Raw genomic sequence first — 14,738 nt, 5'->3', positions numbered from 1 at the left:
AATGTTTTTGCTTCATTAATTCTTCAATCTGGTTACATAAAATAACTTTGTGCTTCTTCAATAGGAAAATGAGACATGGTTTTCGGTTTTTAGTAGCGCAATGAAGGGTTTATCTTAAATTGGCTTTTGAATGTGAATTCAATTTATGTTGTCTTAAAATATGTTGTACTTTTTAAATATTTGAATCAGAACTTTGAAAATGGTTTTGTGGCTTAAAACAGTCTTTCATGAACAATCTGTAGAGTAAATTGATATATAAATACACCCTATAAATGTTTTGTTTACTCTACCTGCTCGTAATTCATGGATCAAACAGAAGGGCCACCGGACGGTAAGTGGTTACCTATGAACAAAGTAACACATCGCAGGTCAAATAACACGTCCTACAATGTGTTTCCACCAACACGAAGCGTTGGTGTTAATCCTCTGTCAGTAATTACACTGGTAACTATAATAGACCAATGCTGATGACGGCAGATGTATCTACGCATGAAGCCAATACCTACTTCCTTATACGAGCTCCTTGACAATAAGCTTTGACATGTTTAATACCTAACGGACTTTTGTGTTTCTTAGTAATAGGCAAGCGCTCTCTTATTGACACCGCATCGTTGTTTTCCGCACGAGGCATGATTGTAGTCAAGCACAAGTCTTATTAACCCATATACATCTCACTATTTAGCACGAGTCTCTTCTCTGAAGTGAGAGGTATTAGGTCTTCGTCCACCATGCTGACCCAATGCGAATTGATAGACGCACGTAAAAAAAAAGAAAATTCTCAGGTATGCAGGTTTCCTCACGATGTTTTCCCTCGCCGTTTGAGAGATCAAGTGATATTTAATATCTTAAAATGCACATAACTAAAAAGTTGGAGGTGCATGCCCCGGACCAGATTCGAACCTACGCGCTCAGAATCGAAGGCAGAGGTCATATTCACTGGACTATCACGTCTTATCGCAAGTCTATTTGGTTTTTAAAAATGCTTTAGATACCTACTACTAAATTACTAGAAACGTTTTTAGCTTCGGTGCCCTACAAAAGAGTAATATAGCTTTAAATACGAATAAGTACGTGTTTAAAATAATGTTTTTCTTTCATTTCAGTGGAAGTCTCGCTGGGGCGTCGTCACCAAGCTGTCTCCCGCTGCAGGTGAGTTGCATTCAGATACATTATATTACATTTTATTTACTTAGATCCATTATAATTTTAATAAATGTATAAAAAAGACAAAACTGATTACATATACATTAGATCAGCCGATATCGGCAATAAACTAACAAACATGATGTATATCTGATTCCATCATCATCCTTGAATAACGATCGATTTTTTTTAAAGAACCCTAAATAGGTACAGATTTTAAAAGACAGAATTTTTTATCCTTAGTACGCCCGTTTAATATGGTTTGTATTTGTCAATCATGGTTGAATGAGAAATAAGGTCTTCATAATTTGAATCTTGACGTATGTACTCGTATATGCCCCAGATATTTTAGCTTTATTTAGAAATTAGTTATTGCTTAAATGTAGCACTGTTCTGTAAAGATGATTAAATCACTCGACAGTGTAAGCTTTGAATTCGTCTCTATCTCTCTCTACCAAAGAAAGAGAGAGAGAAAGACAGAAAGAGAGGGAGATATAGATAGATACTCGTAGATAGAGATCGAGATTTAGAATCTTACACTCTCAAATTATGGGAACATTTGCGCTGAAATTAGCGAATACAGGTGCATCGCTTGTCAGTAATTTTGTTTTTTTCTGCTAGGATGTAAATAAAACACATGATGCCTATTTTACTCACCCTATATGAAAAATAATGTTGTAGCTAATTTCCCCTAATTAACTCAAATTAAAACGTAATCACAAGTTTTACAAAACAAAACATCATTGTAAAGAGCTACCGAGCACGTAACACGAACAAAAAGTAGGCTCTATTATTCGGACGTTAATTCCCGTAATATTAATTGTACACGTAATAAATTGTATTTCGCCTGATAAAGTCTACACAAAAGTCGTTAATAGGAGGCCCACATTGAAGCGGCTACATTAAGCGTGCCGTGTTGGATCGACGAGATTGAGGGTAGATATGGATATAGCGCAAGTTATTTAAGACATAAGCGATTGGCTAGATTTTCTATTCTTGATTGGTAAATTTTTTGCTACTCAATAACACTGTAATACTTGCATAAATCTGTGTAATTATATTGTTTGTTAGATTGGCATTGTGTACGGAATTAAACAAGAAAATATGTGCCAGTAGTGTAGCAAAAATCACATTGTAAGGCAACACGCTGAGTAAGTTTTAAATAAAAGAACTAGATAATCCAGTTAATTAAGATTGTAAAAAATATTATTATTCATATATTTTTGTGTTTCTAAAATTTTTGTAGAAAATACCATAACTACAGATTGCCAAACTATTTTACTTGGTAGTATTTTCTCTTGTGATATGAGGCGGTTTGCCTCACATTTATATGACTAAACTTAATAATGACTTGTTTCTTCATCAGTATACCTAACTAATACAAGGTCCATAACGAATAGAAAAGTTAAGTATAATTCTAAGGTAATTAAATTAATATTCAGAGTGTCGTATATAAATTTGTATCGTTTCATAGTTTTTATATAAATAAATCCGCTACCGCTCATACCTTGTCGCTCTCACGAATAATATAGTTCTTTTCAAACTTCCTCCGCTATTTGGAACCTTCTTCCGTGAAATACTTGCCGGGTGAAAACCCTGTTAAACATTAAAGGGCCAGATAACCTTTGTTAATCGTGTACAATGACAAAAGGTTACGGCCTGTTAATCGCTTTCTAGCGTATCCGTTGGTATTTTAAAAGGCCTATTTAATTTTGCTATTATTTTATGTCACTATTTGGTCACGCCGTGCCAACTACATGTATAAACCGCTTTATTTTGTTTATTTTTTTCGTTTTGTTTTTTGCTATTATGATATTTTATAGAAAACATTTGTTTTCTATAAAATATCATAACAAGTCGCACCACCTAGCGTCGGCAAGAGCCAACACGAGATCGAGCGACGTCATACGTCATAATATTGGAATTAGAGGAAAGATTTGATTGTTTGTTTATTTGCATTGAATAGGCTCTTACTACTAAACCGATTTGAAAAATTCTTTCACTGTTCGGAAGCTACACTATCCCCGATAGTATATTGATAGATATTGATAGATAGCATATTTTATCCACGTGTTCCTACGGGATCGGGTACCACGCGGGTGAAACCACGCATCGTCTGCTAGTAAGATATAAATTGTTAAAATTAAAAAATCATCACATCCTTCTATACTAGAAATGAGTTTATCTCAATAATTTATTGCTCTAAGAAAGTTTAATTCGTTTTCGGAAAACATTCAGACGCTGAATTTATTGCGGTTATAAAATGAAATTATACTTTTGCTTTTCTGAATTTAAGATTCAAAAATTATTTATTGGGTCGAGTTATCAAATCGGGCAGATTGTTGTTTGTGTAATCAAAGCGTTGTTGCTGTTGTTTTTCATCAACAAATTGGAAAGTTGGGTATTGGGAAGAGCTTAGTTTTGTCGGGCGTAGAAAGTAAGGTTTAGTTTAAGTTTGATCTCGATTTATATTATCGTTACAATTTTTTAGTACCTCTGTTTATAATTAGTGTAGGAAATATATACTTGCCATCCCGTGGTTTTGCGTGTTTAGTTCACATTGCCATGGACATACAGGGAAGAATCTCCAGGCGGCAGACATAGGCATCATAATAGGTAATCTTGTCTAGATAACCTCTGTTTCAAAAGGCTGTATTCATCATCATCATCATATCAGCCGATGGACGTCCACTGCAGGACATAGGCCTTTTGTAGGACTTCCAAATATCACGATACTGAGCCATCTGCATCCAGCAAATTCCTGCGACTGGCTTGATGTCGTCAGTCCACCTGGTGGGGGGGTCTAATAACACTGCGCTTTGTAGTGCGCGGTCGCCATTCCAGCAGGCTGTAAAGGCAAAGGCTGTATTATACAATAACAAATAAGCAAAACTTTTCCCCATCTTACTAACAAAGTATAAAATCTCCACTACAAAGTACGTGCAAGTAATAAGTTAGCCCCCGCTTGGCAGTAAGCAGATTTCTGCGCCATAAAATCTGTAATTTGAATTCCTTAAGATGGGGAGGCGCAACTATTACTCATAAGAGGCCGTCTACGAGCACTGGAAGGGTGAATTTTTTATATACACCAACTGTACACCCTTACGAGACCCTTTGCAGTTCGGGGATTATTAAACTTTTAATTTATATACCTATGTATACACATTTTATGTTAATACTTAATTATATCTATATACTATATATAATTAAGTATTAACATAACATGTCGGCCAGTCTACATATTTCGATGAGCCGATGGAACCCCAAGTTTAGTCCCAAGGTGCTGGAATGGTGACCCCACTTCGGATAGCGCAGTGTTGGTCAAATCCAATGAGCGCAGTGAGGGACATCAAGCGTGTTGCAAAGAACCCCTGGATTCTGCCGGCTCTTAATCATGGTGTTTGGATGTCCATGCAAAAGGGCGTATGTCCAGCCGTGAACATCATCATTAATGATGATGACATTGATATACCTCCGTCAATGAAATATTAATGGAAGATTCAGAGATCGTCAATATATTTATAAATATTATTTACATTATGTTATATTGCAAAAATAATATTTTACATAAAACAAGAAACCGCTCGTATTAAAATTATTTATCAAATCAATCAAAAAATGTTTTTGCCATCGTTATCGTTAAAAAGCTTCCAGAAGTTGCCAGTAGTTATTTGCATATCTCAAAAGCAAATAAATTCCGACAAGCCGTCGGTACAAGGATAGTCTGGGAGCTAGTGAAGTTTTTACATAAAGTGAGTATGCATCCTGTCCTAATAACTGATGGAAAATGTTCTTGTTGCTAAAGTATTGTATTAATAAAGATTTATTATCTCATCGCAGTTATGCAATTAAGACGAACCGAGATGATATCGTTCTTACATTATCATAACAGTTACTTTCTACTACTCTTTGCGTTGTATTTCTTTTATAGTGATTTTTAAAATCAACTGATAAGTTTCTTGCACACATACACATATTCATCTTTTCAAACTGGTTGTAAAGTAGTTTGTTTGATCAAAACCCTTACCTTTTGTTTTAAACATAATTATGTAAAAGTTGGTTAAACTGAGTTGTTCATTATATTCGTCTAACAAGCAAAGTGTGACATATCCCATGTGCCGCTTTCACCCTAACTCTACTATTTACTAGATACTAATGTAAACAGACAAACAGAAAGTCAAAATGTAGTCCATATTAATCTCCAAGCTCTGATCCCTCCATCACTATCCATCAAAACTTATTTAACAGTTTAGGAGTAAAAATATAACAAACATGTAAAATTCGGACATACAAAAACGCATTAGCTCTTAGAGCACACAGAATCTTCCGAAGAAAGGCCAAAGGCTCGAGAAAGGAAAAATTTGAAGTTTCTCAAAGAAAATTGGTTCGCCTCAATAAGTTGAGTCCCCTGACAATGGGAATTATTTTCATGCCTATCTTGTTTTCCCAATTTTGGGGTAATTTACTTAGGAAGAGAGAAATTTGGGGAATTTCTTTTTGTGGTGTTGCCGACTCAATTTCTTCGCGTCGGATTTGTAAAGAAACGTCCAAAACGGTCTCCGGGTTTTAGAGTGAAATGGGTTCATTTGGGATTAGTTTTTAACGAAATTTTGAACGAATTAATCGAACTGAATGTTTTTGTCAGTAATTCGACACCTGTAGTAGTTATAGTGGCTTAATAGTTAGTAGGTTTACTGATCTTAAAGGTTTTTTTATTCTTTACAAGTTAGCCCTTGACTTCAAGGTTATAAGGGGACTATAGTTTATAATTCTTGCGCGATCTATATAGCAACACTGTTTCTTACTACTAGCGGACCCTGTTAAGCTTTACTTTGACTTGAAAACTTCACCCCATTGGCTGGTGCAGTTACGCACGCAACCAATAAGGTTCAAATTATCGACGACAAACGTAATACCGCTTCTATACATATATCTATGAAGATTTAGTTTTAGTTTTAGCAAATAGACTGGAAATTAGTAATACTCCTAAACGCAAGGAAACCTCCATTCTCTATCAATTAGTTTTTCATTATCACTTATAAAGTGTGAAAATGAAACGTTAATCTTTGTTAACTTCGCGAGTATCTTGGCAGAAGTCTAGACTTTACCGAAACTGGCTTAAAATAGTTTCGCCGGAGAGCGCGGGGTTAAAGTTGCTTTATTATTCCCCGCTAAGAAATTAGCTGGAGGCTCTTTGCTTTATATCCTGGAGGATAATGTAATCTCCTTGGAGATTAATGCGCAATGGCCGGTGTGGTGGGCACTGACTGTTTGCTTGTGTTTGTGTTGTGTCTTAGTATAATGGAATTAGGTTTGGAGATGTATGAGACCTATAATTCGTTAAAATAATTATTGGTAATTGTTAGATTCGACATTGTCTTTTCTTGACCAAATATTGAAATATTATTTATAAAAATTACAGTGAAATCTTGCTATATATCTATAAAAATTAATTTACGTTCGTTAGTCTCGCTAAAACGTATTCACCTTACCTTGGTCTTGAAATGTTCGTCGAGGTATCGGGAAGGTTTAAAAGGTGAGAAAAATTAGAATAACTGTCGAGAAAACCATAAAAACAACCCTTTCCTATTGTCCATACAAACCATACAAACGTTTAAGAGTCAATTATAGATCTTAAGGGTATGTTAGGGTAGGGTAGCGTAGGGGTAGGAGTAGGGTAGGGACAGGGAAGAGTTACACATAAGTCAAAGTGAAGCTTGACTGGGTCCGCTAGTATATAAATAAAAAGCGTTGATAACGACTGTAAATTTAAACGTACAGACACTCAGTTGTAAAGTTTTATTCTTTATTAATAAGTAAATTAGCTTTGATCGTGGTTTTGCTCGTGTTAATCCCGTTAACGCGGGCCAATCAGGATAAGACCACTAAATATAGATAAAAAGTATGTGCTATAGCAGGTTATATTCTATGTCTGTGGCAAACATCCAGGTACTAGCAGTATTTCCTGGGTTGTAAATGGTGTAACTATCACGACTCTGTATTTTATAAGCTGATAAAACATTGAATAACAAATAGAGCCATTTCTTTACCTTTAGTACGAGAAACTAAAAAGGAAAAATATAGTAATGCTAAGCGATAACGCCATTTAACGTTCCCAAAGTACACCTGCAGTAAATTTATTTGGCCAAATCCAACGGAATGCCATGTAATGCTATTTTCTGCCGCGAATACGTATTCGGTGGGTAATAAAATGCAAGCGCTTTGGAAATTTGCATGAACTAAAACCATAGAAGTGGGGAGAAACGAACATTCGCGAATATTACAATTTGGACGGCAGGAGAATACTCGATGTGTTAAAGATTAGTTTGGATGGGCATTTTATCGATTGACTGTGCACAGTGTGTTCGAAGAGGAGTGTAATGACTTTGTCCGAGTAAGTTTTAGGACGTAGTCCATATGATGACTTATTTGTATGGCAAATTTATTCACATTTTTTTTTAAATTCAAATAAAAATATAGTAATATAGTATATCAATCAATTAAATTATTAGATATTGTGAATTGAAACAAAAATATATTAATGTTCACGTCATCATCATCATCATTATCAACAACCCCTAATTGGCTCACTTTTGAGCACGAGTCTCCTCTCATAATGAGAGGGGTTAGGTTAACATTTCACCACGCCGGCCCAATGCGGATACACGATGTATTTCCATGACCGATTGAGACACGTGATATTTAACTTCATAAAATGTACATAACTGAATAAGTTGAAAATGCTTGCTCCGGAGCGGATTCGAACCTATGCCCTCCGAATCGGAGACACATGTCCACTGTGATGTTACGGCTCATAAATGCCATATAGACATAGAATCGCGACTATATTTGGATGTATATTATGTGAAAGAATAATGTTCCAATATGTATGTATTGGCGGAGCATACTAAGTTCCACTTCTGATAACGGAGAAGCCGTAGCCTCAGAGCAAGTTCTGAGCTTTATTTGTCAAGGATGGCAGATACACAAAGTAACACTATCGACCGTCACCGAATCGATCACTTAACTTACTAATACAGTTCTACCCTCTAACTACAATATTGATCAAGTACAGCGCTGATACTATCAGATGTAAACCAAGATTACCTAGCGTATAGTAGTAAGGCAGTCACGAGTGAAATTACGAGCTGGCAACCGCCAGTGGCAGGGTTAAAGGATCCTTTTACAGTATACTAATACTCCCCTTCTCCACTCGTGTAGCCTTCCAGCTAATTAACTAACAATGCAATGTTATTATTATAATGGCCTCACTATACGGATAACTGACTCACCAATTTCCTTCACTCACCACTAAACTGACCAGATTCAGCTAAAGCGTTCGACTGAATCAACTTGAAATCCACCGCGAGCTCTCTCAGAGACATATTATGTATACGATGTGAACGAATAGAGTGATAAAGTGGTTAAAAAGCTGTTGAACTCCAAAGGCGAAGTTATAAGTCAGAGAGCGACTAAGCGACAACAATTTCAGTTAATTTGGCAACATTTCCCACTGTCCGCGCTAATGGCGGAGTAATGGAAATCATTTCACGCCACATGTGCTGTCTGCAAAGTTCAGCGAATCATTTAGCGTGTGACGTCACAACTGTGCAATTGAATGTCTATTTTATGTGCAGCATTACTTTACGCTATCGCTCGGCTGACACCATGTGTTTGATTGTTACTGTTGGGTGGATGCTTGTATCTGATTTTTAGCAGATTAAGCCTTTGTAGGTCAATGGATTCGAGACATTGGTAAGGCTATTTTTCACAAATCCCTCGGGAACCATGGATATTTCCGGGATAAGCCTATGTGTTAATCTATGCTATAATATATCTCAATACCAAATTTCGGCTAATTCGGTTCAGTAGTCGAGGCGTGAAAGAGTATTCATATCATCAAAATCATCAGTTTTCGCACATCTCGGAAAACCATGGATTTTTCGACATAGAAAGTAGCCTATGTGTTCATCCAGAGTAAAATCTATTTCAATTCGAAATTTCAACCAAATCGCAGCAGTAGTAGCCGCGTTAATTCCTTCTTCCTTGATTGGATGTTTGTTACATCCAAACATCCATACAAACTTTCGCGTTTATAATATTAGTAGGAAGTAGGATTGCTCATATAAAGGTATTATATTAACCATAGTAAGTTAATAAAGAGAATCTACCGGTATACTAGTTCAGTAAGGGACGCAATATCCAGCAGAGCTCACACAAACAACAGTTCATCTAGATTTGTGTGACTGCGCGACATAAACTCGGTCGTGTCTTCACTTTTACTCACAGCTTCCGGGGAAGGTACCAGTTTTAGTATGTAGATGAATTTATGAGATAACTTACACTATATTCTGTTTTAACTGAGTTAACAGGATAAAGTTTACACTAACTACGAACTTTGCTCTCTGTTGTTTTGGGATTAACAAAATGATTGATGAATTTAAATTTTAACATCTATTGAAAACTCTACAACAAACTTTGAACACATATTTTGTACAGATTTTTCAACGATATTATTTCATATATTCAAAGAGATTTGTACTTGAATTTTTAAGTGCTGACCCCCGGTAACCAAATATACCCCCGTATAAAAGTTTAAGGAGATGATAATAATATGATATATAATTGTCTAAATAAGAGTATGTTTCTTGAAGAAAAAATAATTTTTTATCACTCTCCTTGCTCAAAAGTTCGGTGTACCAAAGCGGCGAAGTAACATTTGAACTATTTTTTCTGTTACCAACAAAAAAAACAAATCAATCATAAGTCTACAAAAAATGCCTTAAAACTCAGGGGTCAACGATCTTTGCTTGTCCTCGTCGGGGACAAATTAAACACGATTTAAAAATGTCATAAAAAGTTATTGCAAACTTTTTGTGGTAAAGTAATGATTTCATTATTAAAGTAGATTTATCAAAATTTTAATTTTATGTACCCAAGTAAATTGAGGAAACCGCGTGGCGTCAGCTAGTAAATATAATATAAACGAGTTAAGAACTTCCTTTTTGAAAAGTCGGGCGATAAAATGTACCTTCTTTTTCCCACACTCATTACGAAGGATGTGAGGTTATTCCATCATAAATTTTACATGTCGTATGAAAATCCTAGCGAAATAATTTACGTAATGTGCACATAAATTATGCGATACAATTTCTGCTTCAGTCAAAGCATACGCGGCTTTATCTTCATAAAGAATTCTTAGCAAAGCGTCGAAGAATCTGACTACCCTATAAAGCCTCTTTTTCACTAAAACGTTAGTAGTTAAGCGAAGGCGCGGATTTTAGTTGAAAAACTGCGTAATCTGCTTCGCAAATACTAAGCGAGTAAAAAAATACTGCCCGTTTGACTAGGCATTACGTATAAATTAGAGAGCGGTATTTGTTTATTATATTACGCAGAGATGGAATATGGATGGATGTGTATTTACTTGATAAAGAGTTATTGTGTTGTGTTAAAGTATTTTAATATTTATATAATTAAGTAGGTATTAAATAGCAAAGAATAACTAAATAAATTGTTCTGAAAGGAATACAATCCTTTTTGTATGAAAAGCAAGTTACCCTGACCCACAATTTGGCACTGACCAGTAAACTAATGAAGAAGATCTAACTAATACGTAACACCAAACTAAACCTGGTTGTTAACCCTTTTTTTATTGATATATAATAATATAATAAATTTAAACTTAATTATTCTAATAACTAACGTGAAATAGTGGCAAGAATAGTGACTGCATTTTTGTGCAGTTAGGCTGATTTTTTGTGCAAAAAATGAGCCAACCCTTCTGTCACCAATTGAGGCAACTAGCCGCTATGAAATATTTCGAAGGAATTTTTTGGCACTGCGACTCGATGGCCCAAGGGCTCTTGTTATCAGCATGCCACAATATTATTAAAAACTTAATACTTATTAAGTATTTCAGCATTAGTGTGTCCTAACCCTAAGATAGTAATATGATAAAATTCCGGTAGATTTATGTAATCCCGGACGCGAAGTCATACTTCGCCTGGCGCCTTGATAAGACCTAAGTGTAAAATATTCCACGTAAAGCTTTATAAAGCTGCTACACCTGCGAATGAAACGATTTATTTTTGGTATGTCAGATGTTTTAAGCGTACGAATAAGGTGAGGAACAGAATATCTTAACACTAATAATATAAAGAGCTGAGAGCTAGCCTCCGAAACATCGGGGGAGAAAAATTCTTTCTCTTATGTAAAGCTACATTTTTGTACTTTAAACGTAGTTATAATTAGATAATTTTACAATCAGTAGTAAACCTTAGGCATCATAGTGAAGATATTTACCCACAATACTCAAATATTTTCGGTACTATTTTGAAAGTACTACAAACTTCTTTTATTAGACTTTTACAAATGTTAAAATAGTTAAAATAGGTGTAATAATAAATTCCATTAATTTTATTCTAATTTTCTATTTTCGCAAAGTATCTCACCTTACATTGCTATAGTAGAGTAAAATGTAGCAGTTCTATAAAATTGCTATATTTCACCACAACGGTGGGTGGGCGGGGGGTGGGTAGGCAGTAAGATAGGCACACACGTGGCCGAATCAAATATTCAAGGAAAGGAGGGCTCATTAATATCTGAGCGAGATCCCATGGCACAATGCACCGAGTATGTTTAAAGGATGGGAGTATGTATATTTCTCTTAGAAGCTATAAAAATGCCGGCATATTCGTTATGCATTAGGCCAGAATATTGATATATGAAATAACTTCTAAAGTGCATTAAACATAGTTATTGCAGTAGACTATAAAATAATAATAAAAAAAAATAAGTCTCGCCTGTTTTAAAAACTCACGTTCAAAAACCATGCCTTTTACAACAGAAGCTCGAGACTTTAGAAACTAAATTGTGTTACGTCTTATAAATTAGGTACTCGAATTCTAAGGACATTGCTAATGAAATAAAATTTGTGCGGTGCATTTTTCCAAAACGCGAGAAAACAACACAGTTGTTTGTAAATGTCAACACTGTTCCATCAGAAAAATTTTTGAAAATAGGTGGTGGGTGGAAAATATATCGTAGGTCGTCTATCCCTGCTAGTTGAATTACTGGTTAGAAGTTATCAACTTACTCGCTTACCTTGGAATATAATGATCTTTACAAAGTGGTTAGGGTAATAGCGAAATGGAAAATTAAGTTATTACCTCGCAGCAATCTACAATAGCAATGCCGTTTGATAGGTCATTCTTAATAAATAATATATCGATAGTCAATAGCGGAATATCGTACCAAACTATCGATACTAAATGCAGTAATATCAGCACATTTTAAATGTTTCACTACATTTTTGTGTAGTAGTAGTATGGTAGTTGAAACTTACAATATTATCGATATTATTGAAACATCGCGCTTGACCGACGATTTCGCCTGATAATAATAAGTGAAAGTGTAAGGATCGTATGTGACGCTCACCTAAAAAAGTACTATTCTTGTTTTAAAGATGCCCAGTTTTTAAAAAAGAAAACAAAGACTTTAGGAGATACTTTCATTTAAGAAAGGAAGAAGGAAACCGCTTCGTATGGTTTATAAAGGAATTTAAATGCACAGGGATGAAAAGATGAAAATACCTGGTGTCTTGCAGTGCGATGGTAGAACGGTGACCGTGGTAGCTCACATAGCGTTTGTCTATCGATAATAATTAGGGGATACAAGTATGTAACGTCAAGCTCATGAGTGATTCGTCGCGTCGATTCGGAATGTGTGCCGTCAATTTATAATGCGCCCGGGTATGATGCGCCGAACTGTACTGAGAATACTAGATTAGCAGTAGTTAGTAGAAAGTTTTGTGTGACAGAGATTGTCCTAGTACTACAATTTTTATATCTGCCATCAGTAACACTATTGAAGAGTCTCCGATTTGAACTCACCGAGGTATTTCAATTTTATTTATGTGAGTGTTTTGGAAAGTGTTTTTATAAATTGATGTTCTTCAAATTTGTACAATTAGTATTATACAAGGTAGTCTATATTTTGTACAATATGTGTATGTACGAACTGGTTTTATACAATGGAATACTAAATTGATCTATTGATTGGTAGATGCTTTTATAGCCTACTGCCAAACCAGATCAGAAAAAAATTAAAATATATATATAAATTCCAAAATTAATTTAAGATAAAAATCGAACCCATGAGCACACGGTTATGCTATAATAACCAGACCCTTATTAAATCATTGTCAAATCATGCAACACGATTTTAAAAATAAATAAAATCATTATACCTTGTTCAAATGTTTGATAAATCCTACTTAAATGCAATCTCCTTGCAACAGATTTTCAATTGCTCGCATTGAATGGCGTAAAGTATGTGTCGGCGTCAATGAGTCGACTGAACCAACACTGCAGAGATACGGCCATAGTTTATAGAAGATCGCAGATACGGCACGACGTTTAACTATGCGGCGGAAAGATATTTACTGACTCATATAAAACTTTTCTTGGACGTTTTTAGGGTGCTGAGAGCTTATTTTCGCGCTCAGGGAAACCTGTGGTAAATTCCGAGGTATTTACATTTTCAAGAGAAGGTATATCTAGTAATAGTTGACGAAACAAAGCCGTTCTAAATAGACATTTAGTGAAATTTGTACGTATAGTGCCTACCTAACTTAAGAACCTAAAGCACCCTGCTGCTCTTATACGGTTGGGGTGGCTTAGGGCGATAATGTTTTATTTTGTAATTATCTTTATTGTGTGTATTTAATTACCGATGACTTCATATTGGGCTCTCCGAGGCACGGGAGTGTAACAACGTTTATTCGTTTTTTTCTATAAAAAAACACAGAACATTATATGTATACCTATTAGAATATTGCTTGTTATTTCAAAATTGGTAAAAAATACACTTTGGTATTTCAAAATTGTTTTACTTTCTTTAATCGATGGGCTTTCAATTTAATTTGAAAGTTGTTATTGTTACGTCTAGACCAAAGTACACTTTCCGTGTAATATTAAAATTTTTAAATTAAAAGGCGTGTTATTCTTTGCCGCGCTCATCTTGCGGTTAGCGAAGAATCTCTTTAGCCGGCAGAGGGCGCTCTCGAGTTGGTAATTCAATAGTGTTGCGAGCTATGAAAAACTCCATGGTTTTCTTACCTCCACCTTCCTGCCTTGCCTTGTAAAACAGCTGGTAGCGTGAATTTCGTTTGAGGCACTTTTCCTTTATGAATAGGATTCTTCAATTTGTTTCTCTGTGCCTCATTTGTTATAAGCTGGTACTTTTATTGATATTATGTTTAGGTGAGTATACTTCCAAACTCAAGCCGGTACTTCTTTTTATAGTAATAATTAGGTATTTGATCTTTGAAATATAATGATTTTTGAAAGTCATTTGGGAAAATTAAGTTAATATTAACTAAATAAAAAACAAAAATGTCGGCATATTTGTAAAATAAGTACCTAGGGACCGAATTTTTTTAACATAATTCAATTTAAAAACGTATAATTTAAGGTTCCTCACAATGTGACATTGTATATTGTGAGAACAAACAACTATACATAAACGCATAAATAACGAAGATATCTGTAATATTTTTTTAACTTATTTACATGGGTATGTAAGTTAAGTTT

At 35.0% G+C, this 14,738-nt stretch overlaps 1 protein-coding gene across 1 annotated transcript in view; it reads left to right on the top strand.

Moving 5' to 3' along the window:
* The window catches only part of LOC112055611 (uncharacterized), a 417,240-nt gene that overhangs the window by 144,309 nt on the left and 258,193 nt on the right, over positions 1 to 14,738 (top strand). Inside the window, exon 3 of the mRNA XM_052887456.1 lies at positions 1,104 to 1,149. Within this exon, the coding sequence (XP_052743416.1) occupies positions 1,104 to 1,149 (46 nt within the window). The remainder of the gene's footprint in view (positions 1 to 1,103; positions 1,150 to 14,738) is intronic.

Source organism: Bicyclus anynana, chromosome 19, assembly GCF_947172395.1.
Source record: "Bicyclus anynana chromosome 19, ilBicAnyn1.1, whole genome shotgun sequence".
Classification (NCBI taxonomy): Eukaryota; Metazoa; Arthropoda; class Insecta; order Lepidoptera; family Nymphalidae; genus Bicyclus; species Bicyclus anynana.
The sequence above is the reverse complement of the archived record's forward strand: the minus strand, read 5'-3'. Positions and strand labels throughout refer to the sequence as shown.